General features: G+C 47.9%; 1 protein-coding gene across 3 annotated transcripts in view; it reads left to right on the forward strand.

Moving 5' to 3' along the window:
• Window positions 1-15,278, forward strand: part of LOC129330597 (NADH-cytochrome b5 reductase-like) — a 37,628-nt gene extending 22,350 nt beyond the window's left edge. For all 3 annotated transcript variants that reach the window (XM_054980692.1, XM_054980693.1, XM_054980694.1), the window contains 2 exons: window positions 1,751-1,954; window positions 15,019-15,278. In XM_054980692.1, the coding sequence (XP_054836667.1) occupies window positions 1,751-1,954; window positions 15,019-15,222 (408 nt within the window). In that variant the 3' untranslated portion in view covers window positions 15,223-15,278. The remainder of the gene's footprint in view (window positions 1-1,750; window positions 1,955-15,018) is intronic.
• Window positions 15,279-16,780: the final 1,502 nt, after the last annotated feature.

Here is a 16,780-nt window from a genome sequence, read left to right on the forward strand (position 1 = left end):
TGGTTCAGCATCAAAACTTGGACTAACAGGCGCATCCTAGGCTAACATTCTACCAATACTGTGGATAGTCAGGGTATTTCCTACTCCAAATCTGCTTAACCCTAACCCACGACCCATAAGGAGCTCTGTCTGTAGGCAGAGATGATGCTTCTGGGATACCACCTGCTGTTAAACTAATTAGTATTTTTAGCTTGCCCCAGGGCAATACCATAGCCCCTACATAAGAGTAGAGAGAAGGAGGAGCTATCGAGGGCTCTCGTTCCCTTTCTTGGAGCATCTGGGGAACACACTTGCAACCACTCCACAATCAAGATGTTGCAGATAGGAATTTTGCACTTCTCTTTTATTCTTAAGATGCCACGTGAGCCATGATCTGTTTTTTTTTTTAATGTGACTTACCAGAGTTCCAGGCAAAAGTCTCTGCTAGATTACTAGGTATGACAAGCCTCCTCTAACTTGTTCTGACAAGACTGCTATAACCCTCGATATTTCAACTTTCACATGTTCAAATTGGAATGAGGAAAGGAAAAGGCTAGATACTTCTTTAAAACAATAAATGCTGAGCTTTTCAGGGATAAGATAAAGCTTGAGGCTTTACAGAAGAGCTTGAGGGACTACATGCTGCTTGAACGCTATATATTGGTCCTCATAATGCACACCTACCTCTGCCAGCAGCTTGCTATTTCACCATGAACAAGCTGCTGAAGACAATCTGTTTCTGGAAGAGAATACTCCTCAAGGCTGAATCTCTGTCTCTTTCTTCAAGGAAGAGATTTTAGTTGTCTTAATTCAATAATGGGGAGGGATAAAGATCAATAAGTAAGCAATGCCATTGTTTATTTTTGATGTTTACTGCTTCTTGAGAAGGTGGAAAACTCCCACAATGCAAAAGGAAACTGTACAGTATGACTGAAATGTATATAGAGGAAATGGTTCTTTCCATCAGGTGTTCAGATTACACTGTAGTGCCTGATCTTTATCTGAGAACACCTTCATTGAAAACACAGAGAGTGAGCATTGAGTAGAACTAAGTGAACCCTATCCCAGTTCCGTTGTAAAAGTATCCAAGAGTAAACTATACATTCAGGCCACTTTAAGAAATCACAGATAAAAGTACAGAGGTATTTATGCTGCCAGATTTTTTTTAAAAATTACATATGTAATTAAGTAAGGGTGTTTAAAAGTGTACTGATCAATAGTCCTTGCCTGCCAGCCTCTTTCCCCACCACCATCCATAATTTGAAATTTAAAATTATTCAGCTGAATTGATTTTTGTCCTAAATATTCCCAAGAGTTCAACATGGGGAACCTCTTTTTAATTTAACTAACTATAACTAACAAATATAAAACATAGTAAGTAAAGAAAACACTTCACTGAATTAAAAATACCCCCTGTGACTGTTGAATATCATCAAGCGAGGAAAAATTTACAGCATCTCCAGGCTTGGATTTTGACAGAGCGATAGGAAAAGGGAGATCAGCAGTTACAGGGCAGTTTCCAAGAATGTGTTCCCCACTCAGACACTTTCAGTGCAATCCTAAGAACAATTACTCCAGTCTAAGCCCATTGAAATCAGTGGGCTTAGACTGGAGTAACTCTTTTTAGGATTGCACTGTTCGTGTCCTTTCTTTTCACACTTGACAAGAAGATGCTTTTAAAAATTGGGCTATCACAAAGAAGAATTAAGCTTATAGTGTTTTCCATTTCTAGTTACTGAAATACATTTTCTGTCCTCTGTTTCATATCTAGTATGGACAACTTCTTATGCTTGCTTCCGGTACTGGCCTAGCACCAATGCTTCCCATTATCCAGCACATAACAGACAATGAGAATGATGAAACATTTGTAACCCTGGTAGGCTGCTTCAGGAATTTTGAAAATATTTACATGAAGTCTCTTCTTCAAGACCAGTCACGATTCTGGAACATAAGGACATTTTACGTTCTAAGCCAGGTAACACATGGAATCTTGATGTTACATCTCTCCATGTTTCTATAACAATGACTTGACTCAGATCACCGTTTGGTGCTACACACATGAATGAGCCTGATTGCTCATGCAGTCCTTGCTCCCTCCCTTCTTGCACAGCGAGAGAGTTATTTCTGGGTTATTTCAGAACCATTTGGAGTGCGGAGAAAAGGTCATGCAAATAATCCCTATGTTCCTTCCAGACTTGTTCTGATAGCAGTCAGTAATGGTTTCCCTTCAGTCAGTAATGGTTTACCTTCACACGTGAATCATCCTTCATGTGGTGAATGAACTTTCAGGTTACATAGACTGCAGACGACCCAGTCTCTGTGCTATGCCACCATGGGGTTTAATTGCTGTCTTAAGATAAAGGCTGGCTTTGAGATGCCCCATGAGTCACCTGAGCTAGATTAGAGTCATTGAGCAGTAGACTTCTACAGAGCATTCTAATAGAACAAGATGATCAGAAATGCTTCTGTACTGTGGAAGGGTGGTGCCCATCATACACTACTAGGCATGCTACACGTTAGGATTTTGATCTAACAGTTCATTTGCATTGTTTCCTGTTATTGTGATGGTTGTGAACTGAAACTTCTTGCTCTGAGGGGGTGGGCATCTTGACATGGGTGATTCCCATCCATCAATCAAGGAGGCGAGGCTAAAGTTCCTCTAGACTTGCTGTCTGTTGAGAGTAGTCACCCATTTTCTTGCTTTGTTTCCTGTCTTGTCAGGGGTACATTTCACACTCACTGGTTAACACGCCATTTCTGAGGAGTTGCCACGATTGCAACAGCAATGTTGTGACATTAACACTTGAGACCCCATCCCTCACTATGCACATCAATGCTGCATCTCTATGCAGCCATTTTCTCACCCTAACTTTTCTCATTTGAAAATAGCACCAAGGAGTATTGAGAGCTGATTGTCCCTGCCTAGCAAATTTTCCAGCCACCATTGGACTCACACAATCACGTGAACCCTAAATGGGTGGGGTTTGGTGATCTTTTTGGAGAAAGACTCCCCATGTTTGTTCGAACGCCATTTTTAAGGCCATCATTATCATTTATATTGAGCATTAAAAATCAAAAGGGAAATATGTCCAAACATTCAAATGAACAGAAGTGGTTCTTGGTGAAGCCAGAGAGCATATCTACTGGTGGTGATTTCCCATGGCACCTTTTTCCCCAAACAGCAGTAACATAAGAGCGTTGCTTCCTATCCATTGATTTTGAAAAAGATGCACAACACTGAAACATTACTGTCCTTTAGAAATACAAAAAAAAATTACAGAAAAAGCGGCTGGGGTTCTGAGGAGGGTGGGTTTTATTAGATCTGTACAGACTAATCAGCTCAAGAAAAAGAGAGGGCAGTGAAGAGAAGCAAACAGCTCAAATGTGATGAGGAAGTTTAAGAGGAAGCCGCAGCAGCAGGATGCAGGGGCAGAGGGGGGTGCAAGGATGGGAGCCAGAAGAGAGGAGAGGCTGAGTGGAGGCCTTGCCAGAGGGAGTTTCCCTGCACCCCTTTCTCATTCCCAGCCTTCCGCCCTCCTTCTCTCCAGGCCACAGATAATCCCTGGTTCACAAACTTGCTGGCACTTGGCAAGGGCAAGAGGCAGCTAAGCAAAGATTACAGTTGTCTCAGCCCCAGACTGCGTACTGCACAGCTGAAACCCTCCCCTCCCTGCCAGGGCTGCCTGCTAAGCCAAGCCCGAGTTCTTCAGGGGCATCTCTCAGATGGAGGCGCCAGGGCGCAGAGGGTGAGTTTGCGCACTTGCACCCCGCAACCCCAGCCCTGTCTGCCTCCCTCCCGCTCTGCACTCTGATTTCCCCGCTCAGACCAGGCCAAGCGGGCATCCAGCTCCCTGCTGCCAGCCAGGCAGGCGGGCCAGGGATGCTTCGCTACACTGCCACCAAAGACTGAAACATTAAAAGGGGGGGCAGACAAAGCAGTTGGGGAGCTGAGGAGAGTGGGTGTGGTCAGATCCACACACATCAATCAGCTCCTGAGGAAAAGGAGAAGCGAGAGAGAGAGAAGCAAAAAGAGGACAAAAGTGTTCACACTGGCATTAATCGGGCCAGCTGTGAATTGGCAGCAGGTTCAAAAAACTAAAAAGACTGTTTATACTTCTCTTTATATTTATCTCTACTTATTTTCTCTTTCCTCTGTGTTTTGCCTACTCTTCTTCCCCACTCCTTCTGAGGGTGGTGTGGCTGAGGACACACAGAAATTCAACAAAGCCTTGGATGGCTTCATTTCCAAGGATGATGGGGATCCCTTTGTCCTCCCAAAAACAGAAGGAAAGGATTACTCCCTGGTGGTGTTGAACAGGCACAGACCTGCCAAAGAGCAGCCTATGGCAGATCATAAGAGGGGGCAAGAAAAGCATGCCACACAATTTGACTGTGCCTCAGAGGATGCCTCTGGCAGCAGCAGATTTGGGCAGGAAAATCATCTGTGCCATTTAAGGTTGTGGAAGCTCATGCTCAGCACTTATGGCCACAGTGGAGCAATCCAGGAGACAGAGTGCCATTGTGGAACAAGGTAGAGATGCCTCCCATCCCTTCCAATCCCCATTTTCTGAATGCCCGTCAGATGTGGCAAGGCACCATACCTGGTTGACTGAGGTGGCACAAAAGAGGTCTACCTCCTTCCCTCCTTTTTGCTTACTCTTTCTTCCCCCACCCCCAAAGGCAGTGCAGTTGAGGCAACGGAGAACATAGAGAATTTCAACAAAGCCTTGGGCAGTTTCATCTCCAAAGAAGATGGGGACTAGACATAGGCATGAACGGGGCGGGGGGCGGGGGACTGAACATGTTGTTCATTGTTCGTTGCCGACGACGAACACAAACAGACGAACAGTAATGAACGTGTCCTGTTAATGAACATGTTTGTTGTTCATTGTTTGTGGGGGCCAGAACAGCCCCCATTGGACTTAGACAGCCCATATTCACAGGGAGTGTTCAGCAGGCTCTCCTGCAGCCATCACCCAAGTTTGGTCAAGATTGCAATACAGATCTTGGAGTTATACATTCCCAAATCCAACACCCCCAGGAAACTCCCATTCAACACAATTGGAGCCACCAGTTCACTTTGGCCCCGTGTACAAGTGGTGGACAAGAAGGTAGGCTGCCTCCCCTCTAGGGGGTGGGGAGGTTGGCTACTTGCCAGCAGCACCTCCATGTGCCCACCCACCAGGCCTCCCAAAGGCTACTTTCTGCCAAGGTATAATGGAGGGTTATGTTGGCGGCCGCTGGGCCTGGCAGGCTGGGGGAGGCAGTGGTGGGCTGCCTCCCCTCTAGGGGGCAGGGTGTGTGGCCTCTTGCTGGTGGCACCCTCCATGTGCTGGCCCACCAGGCCTACCAGAGGTTACTTTCCGCCAAGGCTGGAAGGTGGGTGAGGTCGGCGGCCACCGGGCCTGGTGGGCTGGGGGAGACAGTGGCAGGCCACCTCCCCTCTAGGGGGTGGAGGGGCCACTTATTGGTGGCACCCCCCCCCCCATGTGCCGGCCTGCCGGGCCTCCCAGAGGCTACTTTCCACCAAGGTATAATGGTGGGTGAAGTTGGCAGCCACCGGGCCTGGCGGGCTGGTGGAGGTGGTGGTGGGCCACCTCCCCTCCAGGGGGGTGGGTTCGCCGCTCATTGGCGGCATCCCCGATGTGCCTGTCTGCCAGGCCTCCCAGAGGTGTTGCAGAGGCTGTTGCTGGCCAAACACACCGGCTGGACATGGAGCATTGGACATTTAGGTACATGGGATAGACGGGTTTCTCAATAGACAAGTGCATTGCTGTATGGGATAGGTTTATAGGATAGAGGGATGCATGGATACATTGAATACCTGTATTGGATTGACAGGAGAGACAGATACAATGTATGGGCATATTGAGGGGATGTGTGGATTGCATAAATATCTGCATTATGCCGTCAATTGAAAGTTGGAAGGAAAGAACCAAGGGTGGGAGATGGGGCCCGCCCCTAACATGTAGAAGTGAAGGCTCACATGCTGGCCATAGAGGTGGTGGAGGATGCCTCCCCCCCCCCATCGTGGGGGAGGCATTGGTTCCCCTAGGAAAGGGGATTGTGGGCAGACAGGTAGATGCCCATGTGAGGAGCTGTGGGCTGCCCCCCGCATCTCCCACCAGCCTGCCATCATGGATGTGGCAGCCTATTCAGCACACTCTACAGAAGACGGCAGTTCCACAGAATCTGCACCACTCAGAGACAGCTTACCTGTGCAGGCAGTACAGGCAGGCTGCCACCAGCATCACCCACATTCCTGCCTTCGCGGAAAGGACGGATGTTGCGGCCGGGACCCATTCCCCCCTGCTCAGAGGGTACAGCAGGTGCCCATGGATGGGGGGCCCATGCTGTACAACTATTTGCACAACAGCTCTTGAGCTGCCCCTTGTGCCCAAAAGCAGCAGCAGCAGACAGCACCCACCTTGCAGGGACCCATTCTCCCTTATTCAGAGGGGACAGCAGGTGCCATGGATAGAGGGGCACCATGCAGCACAACCGTATCAGCAACAGCTTTTGAGCTGCCCCTTGTGCCCAAAAGCAGCAGCAGCAGACAGCACCCACCTTCCTGCCTTCATGGAAAGGGTGGGAGGGACCCATTCCCCCCTGCTCAGAGGGGACAGCAGATGCCATGGAAAGGGGGGCACCATGTGGTACAACCTTATCAGCAACAGCAGCAGAGCTGTCCCTCGTTGCCAAAAGCGGCGGCAGCTGACATCACCCACCTTCCTGCCTTCATGGAAAGGATGGGATGGACAGGACAGGAAAGATCGTTGGGAGGGGTCTGAGAGGTTTCAGAGAGGGTGAGGTTGAAAGAGGGTTGAAAGGGTTAACAGCCGCATTGTGGAGAAGGACAGAGAAGGAAGACCCCACCATCCACCGTGAATGATTATGCAGACTGCTCCCAGAGAGGCTTGTCCGCCCCTCCTGTGTCTTAGTGGAGGCTGTTGCCAGCATCACTCACCTTCCTGCCTTCATGGAAAGGACGGGATGGGCAGGACAGGAGAGGTCATTGGGAAGGGTCGTATTGGTTCCATCCAGAGGGGTAGAGGTTGAAAGAGGGAACATCTGGGACCTTGTCAGGGAGAGGAGGACAAAGGGTTGTTACAGCTGCATTCCGGAGTGGGACCAGGAAGGCCCAAAGGCAGCGGCAGTGCTGTGGTAGTCCCTCATGTCCAAAGGTGGCGGCAGCTGACATGACCCACCTTCCTGCCTTCGCAGACAGGATGGGATGGGATGGACAGGAGAGGTTGTTGGAAAGGGTCTTATTGGTTCCATCCACAGAGGGTGAGGATGAAAGAGGGACCATCCGGGAACTTGTCAGGGAGAGGATGCAATGGGCAGGACAAGTTGTGGGGAAGGGTCGTATTGGTGCCATTCAGAGAGGGAGAGGTTGAAAGAGGGAATGGGAACTTATCTGGGAGAGGAGGACAAAGGGTTACTATCTGTGGAAGCAGCCATGAGAACTGAGGGGGGCTAGAGCCTGCTGCAGAGGAGCTTGGCCTAGAACCACAGTAGATTTGGGTTGGCTCAGAGCCCAGGTAGGTCCAGGTTCACAGAGGGATACCCAAGTAGGTTGAGGTTGACCTTGACGAAGGTCAACATGTCCACCAGGTCCAGGTGCAGACGTGCACGGCGGGAACGGAGGAGATCTCCCAGGTGGGAGAATACCCGCTCGCTCTGCAAGCTGGTGGGAGGGCAGGACAGGATGTTGTTTGCCACAATGGACAGGTCCGGCCATATGGCAGATTTACTCGCCCAATACTCCAAGGCGTTGGAATAGGGGGGCTCAGTGGGCTCCGTGAGGTACTCTTGCACCATAGCCCCTGCTGAGTCCTCCACTGTGAGAGACGCACCCATTGTGCTGCGGCCAACCACACAGCCCACCAATGAGGCCCAGAGATCAACTGGGGCCATTTGGGTGGGTCTCTCCTGGCATGGCTCTCTTCCCACCTCCTCCTCCTCCGCCTGCTCCATGCCACTGTCCGGTTCCCTCCATCCTGCCTTCTCTTTCTGGAAACTGAGCACTGCTGTGTGGAGCTCCTTTTTCCAGCGCTGCATCTGAGCTGCCCGCATGGCGATGCTGCCCTTGCTCCAGGGGTCACAGAGGGAGGCCATTTGGTCTGGCACCTCGTGGCGCAGAAAATGCAAGCACTTGGCCACACATGCCTGCATCCTCCTCACAAAGTCCTGGACCCTGGGGAACAGCTGTTTCTCGTGCTCAAGCTCCTTGGCCAGGAACTGGTCGAGCCCGTGGATCAGGGGGATGACCTGACCCAGGCTGGCCTCGTACGAGCACAAGAGCTCGGTGGCCTCCTTCAAGGGTTTCAGGATCCAGACATCTGGGCAAGGACTCTCCATTCCATGGAGCTGAGGCTCAGCTCCTCTCCGCTCCTCAGAACATCCGTAGATGACAGGATGTCCTGCAATGGTCCCTTCTGCTCCACCAGACAACATATCATATCGTAGGTGGAGTTCTAGTGGGTGAGCAGGTCCTGAAAGAGTTGGTGCTCAGGGCCCCCCCCCCCCGGCCTCTGGAACACCTCGCAGGAAGAGTTGATGCTGCAGGAGAAGTGGGAAGCGATGCAGCAGCAGCTGTCCAGCAGATTACGCGTCCACAACATTCCCTCGTCCCAGCTGTCCCTTGGCTTGCTCCCCAGCCCAAGCACATCCCTCATCACCAGGTGCAGCTTGTGCGCCATGCACACCAGTCCCAGGGGGGATGCCTCTTTCAGGGCTGCCAACATGTTGCTTTCCGCGTCCGTCACCATGAAGCCACAGACAAACCCTTCCCCTTCGGCCATCCACTCCCTCAGTGCCGCCTTTACGGTGGTGGTGATGTTCTTCCCAGTATGGACTTCGTCCATCCCCTGGGCCTGGAGAAGAACTGCCCTGTAGCCCAGTGTCAAGCATGGCACCTTTTTCTGGGTGCCAGTTCTTGGCCTGGAGCAGCAGAGGTCCTCTGGTTGCCACCAGTGGGCAGTGATGGCAAGGTAGTCGTGATGGCAGCCGCTCCAGAGGTCGACTGTGAAGTGTACTATATGGCCTTTGGTGGCCGACAGCTCCCAGAGCACCATGTCTCGCACAGACTGGTAGAGGGCAGGCAGGACTCGATGCCCAACAGTGCGCCATGACGGCATGGAGAACCATGGGGCCAGTGCTGAAGCAGCCTTTGGAAGCCCACGCCCTCCACGACGGATAGGGGAAATCCTTGCAAGGCAATCGTCTCTGCCACAACACGAATGCCCTCCTCCTGAGCCCTTGACCTCACCCTTTTCAACGGCACTATCTCCAACCCCAATGGAACAACTTCCCCAAGGGTAGCCTGCCTGACTGTTCCGCTCCCACCAGCAGCACCCTCAGGGCAAGGCTTCTTGCTTGGGGTGGATTCCGGTGACCCTCTCACTGATCCCAGCTCAGAGGAGCTGGTAGCCCTCTGTCTACCCCCGCCGGATGTTTCGCTGGCTGAGGACAGAGACCACAGGCTCAGGTGGCATGTCTTCAGATGCCTAGTCAGGACCGTCGATGACAGGTGCTTCAGGTCATTGCCCCTGCGCACCAGGCCATCACAGATGCGGCACCACACTACACGGGGGTCATTCAGAAGGGCCCGAAAGTGCCTCCATACAGAGAGTTTCAACCGTGGCCCACTAACTGTTCCAAGGGAGGGAGAACGATGGGTTACTGGCTGAGCCGCGGAGCTGGCAATAGAAGACGGAGTGAGGGGTGGACTGCAGACAGGGACAGCACCAGGAGTTTGGGATGGGGATGGGGTGGATGTTTCATCGAACCCCAACCATTCTTCCATGGATCCTTCACCCTCCTCCTCAAACAGTTTAAAGAGTTCCTCTTCCCCTGGCAGCAAGAGTTCTTCAGCCTCCTCCACAGCCTCCACAGGTGATTGTTGGGGAGCGGGAGTCTCTGCTGCCCCAGAGCCCTGCCCAGTACTGCTTCCTGCGAGGCAACCGGGACAATCTTTGCACTTCCCCCCAAGACCACCCTTGGCCCCCACCCGAAGCCTCATTGTGCCAGCAAACAAGAATTAAGGAGGAAAGGAAAAGAGAGAACATTGTGAGCCCTCAGCCAAGGTGCCCACAGAGCTTGGCCCCAGGGCCTGGCAGCAGCCCTGGAACCAGAGGGAGGGGGTAGAGCCCTAGCCCAGCACTCCCAGAAACCTGACCAGATCGGGCACTAATAATCAGAGTGAGCCCTCAGCCAAGGTGCCGACTGAGCTTGGCCCCAGGGCCTGGCAGCAGCCCTGGAACCAGAGGGGATAGATCTCTATCCCACCCACCACACAGAGAAAAAATCCCAGCTCCAATGCACTCTCCCTGTCTCTCTCCCAAAAGGCAAGCAATAGCTCTGTCCCACTCCACTGCCTGCTGAAACTGAAAAGCCAGAGCTTGAAGCATGCTTCCTTTTATAACCAGAGGTCTCATAGAGAAAAGCAGGAGGTCTGTGGTTGGCAGTCAGAACTGCCTAACAGGGTTTGCAGGGATGAGATTGGAGTGCCCATAGCTATAGAACACCACCACCCCTCCCCCCCGGTGTCTGCTCCTATGTAACCAATTGTAACCAATTTGGAGCTCCACACTTGGAAGGAAGACCTGCCCATCAAGCTAAGTTGGGCTTAGATTGGGGTTTCCAGGGCAACAGAAGGAGTGCAGACAGAGTTCAGGCAGTCCCTGCCTCCATTGCCAAGGGAATTGATTGAAGGTGCCTGACTGTCTGGCTTCGTGAACAGCAGACAAACGCAACGAACGAGGCTTGCAACGACCACTTGTTTGTCTAGAATGGGGTCTCACGAACAGCTTATTCATGAACCGATGAACGGGTTGTTCGTGGGCTTTTTTGCATTCGTAATGCTGTTCGTGCCCATGTCTAACGAGGACTCTCCCTTCTCCTCCCAAAAACAGGAGGGCAGGATTTCTCAGTGCAGTCAAGCAGCCTGAGACCTGCCAAAAAATCCTTCCTAATATAACTGAGGGAAATTGGACAATTCTTCCAATAAGGAACAAGGGGAAATGTCTGAGAAGTAGATAATAGTTCCAGATCAACCCAAACACCTCTTTAACGAAGAGTACTGTCAGGAGTTGCTAGTGTGATACTAGACTTGAAATAACTAAGCAAGTTTGTGGTTCACAAGCACTTCAGGATGGATATCCTCAGATCTATCACAGAAGGACTTTGCCTTTGGGAATCTGGTTTCCATAAACTTCATCAAGACATATCTCTGCATTTCCATTCTCTTAGCTCACTGCATGTTCCTGAGATTTGCCTACAACAGCCTATACTTCCAATTCAAAGGCCTACTCCTTGGGCTAACCACAGCCTCAGCGATGATGGTGGCCTTGGTAGCAGTTCTTCGTCATCAGGGAGTCCATGGTCATCCGTACCTGAATGACCTTTCAGATCTCCAAGCCTAGAACAAGCACACATGGACATTCTTTTTACCACTCAATGCCTTGCCTACCATGGAGTTTCTTATCAACTCCATCAGGGGCAACCTGAATGCATCACAATGGATAGAACAGCTGGGGTTATAATAGAATCCCCCAGAAAGAGGAGAAGGTCCAAGAAATTTCTGGCATGACAAGACAACTGATAAATTCCAGATCATCACCATTGATGACTCTGGCAGGACTGCAAGGCCTAATAATTGCTTGTCTGGTTTCAGTTCCTTGGGCAAGATTTCACTCCTGTCCTTGGCAGTGGGTCCTAAGTTCATTTCAGCTATAGATCCTTAAATCTGAACTATTCTCTACAACAGGGCCTAAACAGAGCCCAGTTTAGTGTAGTGGTTAAGAGTGGTAGGACTCTAATCTGGAGAACTGGGTTTGATTCCCCAGTCCTCCACTTGAAGCCAGCTGGGTGACCTTGGGTCAGTCACAGCTCTTCCAGAGCTCTCTCAACTCCACCCACCTCACAGGGTGATTGTCGTGAGGATGATAACAACACTTCGCAAACTGCTCTGAATGGGCGTTAAGTTGTCTTGAAGGGTGGTATATAAATCCAATATTATTATTATTGTATTATATCTGGTAGACTTAGCGGGGCAAGAGTCCAACATAATCCAGGTATTTACCTAGGAGCAACCTGTCAGAGCAGACAAGCACAAGGAACCGGGGCTGTGCAAAGAGGAAGATGATCATCAACTTTCTCAAGATCAGAGCAATAAGGCTGGCTCTAATTAGGTTCTGGACGTGATCATAAACAATCATGTCTTAATAAGAACAGACGATGTCTCAGTGAATGCTCACATAAACAAAATGTCCTGGTCCAAGCCTTCTATACACAGAGATGGCACAGATCTTGTGTTGGTTAAAACAGAACCTAAAGTCTGTATCAGCAGAGCACATCAAAGGTTAGCAGAATGTGCTAGCTGACTAGCTAAGTAGACAACTGGACAACAGTCTCTCAAGATGGAGGTCTTTCTTCAGATTGTCAAAATGCTGCAGGAACCCAGAGGTGGACCTCTTCATCTTTGGCCTCAATCACTTTGTGCCCAGGTCCTTATTCAGAGCAAGAGCAGAGCAAACAGATGCTCTGATGTCCCCTTGCCCACTGGGCCTCCTCTATGCCTTTTCCTTTACTACCAAAGATGCTGAGAAAACAGAGACAAAAAAAGAGGCAACCCTGACAACTGGCCATGCAGACCTAATTTTCATTCTTAGTGGAGTTAGAGATCCTTAGAGACTCTTGGCAGATTCCAGCTTGCCTGGGCATGCTTCAACAGCGGCCATTGTGGCATCCAGACTCAACTTGGTTAGACCTGACTACATGGAAATTGAAAGGGAAAGACTCTTGAGGACAGGCAATTCTACAACAGTCACGAGCAGCATGGTAGCCTCTAGAAGAGTCTCTACACCAAGAATTTATAAGTCCTCTTGAAAGGCGTTTGACAGGTGGTGCAAACAAAAACACCTAAACATGTTTGCCCCAACATTACCCCAAATCCTGGAGCTCTTGCAAGATGGTGTCTAAAGGCAAATACATTACACCAACAGGGGGCAATCTTGGCTGCAGCCATTCCACATGTCAATAGGTGTTCAATATCCAGATACATAGACTGATTTCTTAAAAGAGTAGTTCATACCAACACTTTGGTCTTCTGTAGATTTCCTTCTTGGTGACTACATATAGTTCAGTCAGGACTTACACAATCTCCATTCAAATCTCTGAGAGAAGTTCATCTGAAATAATTAAAAATAAAGGTCCTGTGAAGGTCCTCTTCCTGACAACTGTTACTTCAACCAGAAGAATCTCAGAATTAGAAGCCCTATCCCACAGAAAAGGCCTGTGTGTCTTTCACAAAGACAAAGTGGTCCTAAGAATGGATCCAACCTTCAATCCAAAAGTCAGTACTTCTTTCCACTGTTCTCAGGAAGTATTGTTGCCTTCATTTCTCCCAAAACAGTCTCACCCAAAGAAAAGGCGTGTGTTCCCTTTTTGCAGAGCCTTGAGGATTCTCATCAGGTGTACACTGGCAATACCTAAAGGGAACTCTTTTCACATTTCAGTGAGACTGCCCAGCAAGGGACAGAAAATGTCTAGATCAGCAATAAGCAAGACTGATGTAATGCATTTTGCACACTTATCTAGCTAGTAAGACTCAGGTACCACTTGGATTTACAGCCAATTCTATTTGTAGTACTGTGACTAATGCAACATTGGAAGCTAAAGCTGCTGTTCAGGAGCTCTGTCAGGCAGCCCTGGGTCTTTTGACCTTTGTCAGACACTACAAATGAACACTCTTACCTCAGCTGATGTAGCCTTTGGAAGGAGGATATTACAGCAAGTGGTACTGGTGGATGATTTTCCCACCTGACATGGTATTCAACTGCTTTTGGATGCCCCATGTCAAGATCCCCTCCCCCTCAGAATGAGAAAGGAACATTGACTCTTACCATGACGGTTCCTTCTGCTCTGAAGAAGGGAGGACATCTTGTTCCACCATGATTTAAAAGAGTATGGCAAATTGGTTTTTTCCCCTGTGTTGCTGCCTTCTCACTTCCTGTCTTAGTATGTTTATTAAAATGGTTAACCTAGTTTTTTTAGCATAGATACTGCTTTTGGAGTTACCAAACTGAGGAAATGAGTGACTCCTCCTAGGAGACAAGAAGACTGAAAAAACTTTAGTCCTGCCTCCTTAACGGATGGATGGGAATCATTCCTGTCAAGATATCTCCCCCCTTCCTCAAAGCCGAAGGAACCCTCACAGTAAGTGCCAATGTTCCTGTTTGGGATAAGAACAATTCTAGTAAATAAGAGTGGTCCTAAATTCGGGCAGAGTCTGGATGGTGAGATGTTCTCCAGTGGGCATCTGATACTTAATCTAACCCAGGAAATAGTAAAAAGTCATATGGCACATTAAAGTCTAATTAATTTATTATGGCATAAACTTCATCAAACCAGAGACCACTTCTTCAGATGCTAGAAGTATTTCATTCAGCAGGCAGGCAGATATGATACAAACAGCTGAAGGGGTGAGTACTGTAAAGAGACACCAGAAGGCCCAGTTTCCCAAGATGTCGATGTGTTGCTTTGCAGAGCAAAATTGAACAATCCAGCCAAATAAGTAAATAAATAGAATTAAAGAATAATGAAATAATTAGGAATGGTATGTTAATAAAATGGAAAAGTAGCATGACTCTAAATAGTGCCTGTAAACCTGTAAGGAAGGACGGTTGCTTTCTGTAGCAAGATAACCATCCCTGAATCTTGTTTTCATTTTTGTTCTTCAATATGATGTCCTGAGAAACAGGGCATTCTTACTTCTCTTTGTAATAACTCACTACTACCACCAAACTTCTGCTTCTTGGAGCTCTGGGTATAAATATCTCTGCCATCATGCATCAGATGAAATGTACTGATTCTCAGAAATTTACCCCACAATACATTAATCTTTAAGTGACACAAGAAGGGGGTTTTTTTTATGGCTACCCCTGTGGAATTTGACCTGAGGCCTTTTAGCAAATTTAGCACTAGCCATATATTGCTCCAATTTTGACTGTCTTACTCCGTTTGGCTGTTCAGGAACACTCACTTGAAAACCTGCCTTGGAGCTATCAAAAGAATACACATCTGGGCCGGATCAATGAGAACTTGATAAGAAGTATGATGAATACATGTAGAAGGCAACCTTTCGTACTGATATGTGGCTCAGTATCCTTTAGTGATGATATGGAGAAATGTTTAAAAGCCATAGGTTTTCAAGAAGATTCATATTTTGTATTTTAGAAAATGTTTGTATCTGATAACATATAGCAACAATAAAGAACATCAAATAAATCACATACCTTAATCTGCTATAATCGTCTTTAATTTATCTTAGCCCAGGTTGGGTTTTTATTGCATATATTTTGTTATGCTGATCCATCCAATATATTCAGACTTAATAAGAATGTACTTACTTTGTTTCCTGAACAGATCACACAACTTGTAGTATAGTTATAAGCAAGTTATTGTATGCCATTTATGGAGATACTTGCCCATATTAACAGATGGTGTTGGAAACGTAGCTGTTACATTGCTATTCCTCCAGCACCCAGTATCAACCAGGGCTGTTCCAAGACATTTTCACATGCCAAGTAGCTGAATGGTTTGGTCCAAGAAGCAAACCTCAGGATCTCTTGTCATGTTGCAAAACCCTCTACGGATCTCTGCCCCAGCAATCCACTGTGACATGATTGATACTTTAGGACATAACCTCTTGGATAACACTTCATTGGTACCCCTAAAAATATTGCTGGCCCAAGAGACAACTTGATTGGTTGTGCAGTTCAACCCTGAAACCAACACACTTCTGCCACCACTACCCATCAGTGCAGAAATCTAAGGACCAAACTACATTTTGTAATGAGGTAGGTCTCAGTTCAAATCTGGCTTGCTTTCCCAGCACCTCACAACAGGTGAAGAAACAGCATTTTAAAGGTTTGCAAGGGCCTGATTTGGCTCGGGACAACAGCATGAGGGAGGAAGGTGCCTGTAATATCCGTTGCTGTTTCCTTGAGCCCAAACAACCCTGGGGAAGTTACTGTGGGCAACCCAGTCTAAACTCATTATAAAATGTAATATATAATTAGACCCTAATCTGTGCTGTACAACCGTGACTGCCTGAATCACTCTAGGTCTTGTCAGATCCCTTTTCTTTGCTGTCTGCCCATAATACAAGCAAACTTTCTTGAGTAAGGTAATTTAAAATCACAAATTGGCACTTTATCGAAGGATCTGGAACAAAAGGAAGATGTGAGAGGATTTTTTTTCTTTAGCTTCTGAGCTTGTCATTGATATGAAAACTTATCTTTTAATTGTGCTAGAAAAGGGGTGTTCTTTTTGCATGATGCCTGGGATTCTCATACAGGGATTGCATGCAGACAGGAAACCATCACTCACAACTACTGTGTGTGTTATTGGAGCCTTTAAAGCCTTGTCCTGTTTGTTACATGAAATTATTTTTTTTGTTATAAAGTTATAAGAAACTTGAGAAATCTCAGCTATGATCTTATTTTAGTAATAGGATAATTTAAGTGCAGCCAAATTAAGATGTAAATAAAATTAACCCTTTAATAAAATATGTTTTTCTCCCTAGCATTTATATAATTTTCTTGTAGGCAGAGCTGCCAAGAGAGGAGGGACTAGGGGGACAAAATTCTGAAAACTCTGATTACCTTTGGGACTCATGGAACCAGGCAACTCATGTGTTTTGTTTTCATATGATGTTTGGGTTTTTGTTTGTTTGTTTGTTTTTATGTCACTTATAGTCCGCCTTTCTCACTGAGACTCAAGGCAGATTACA

Source organism: Eublepharis macularius, chromosome 5 (genome assembly GCF_028583425.1).
Source record: "Eublepharis macularius isolate TG4126 chromosome 5, MPM_Emac_v1.0, whole genome shotgun sequence".
Lineage (NCBI taxonomy): Eukaryota > Metazoa > Chordata > Lepidosauria > Squamata > Eublepharidae > Eublepharis > Eublepharis macularius.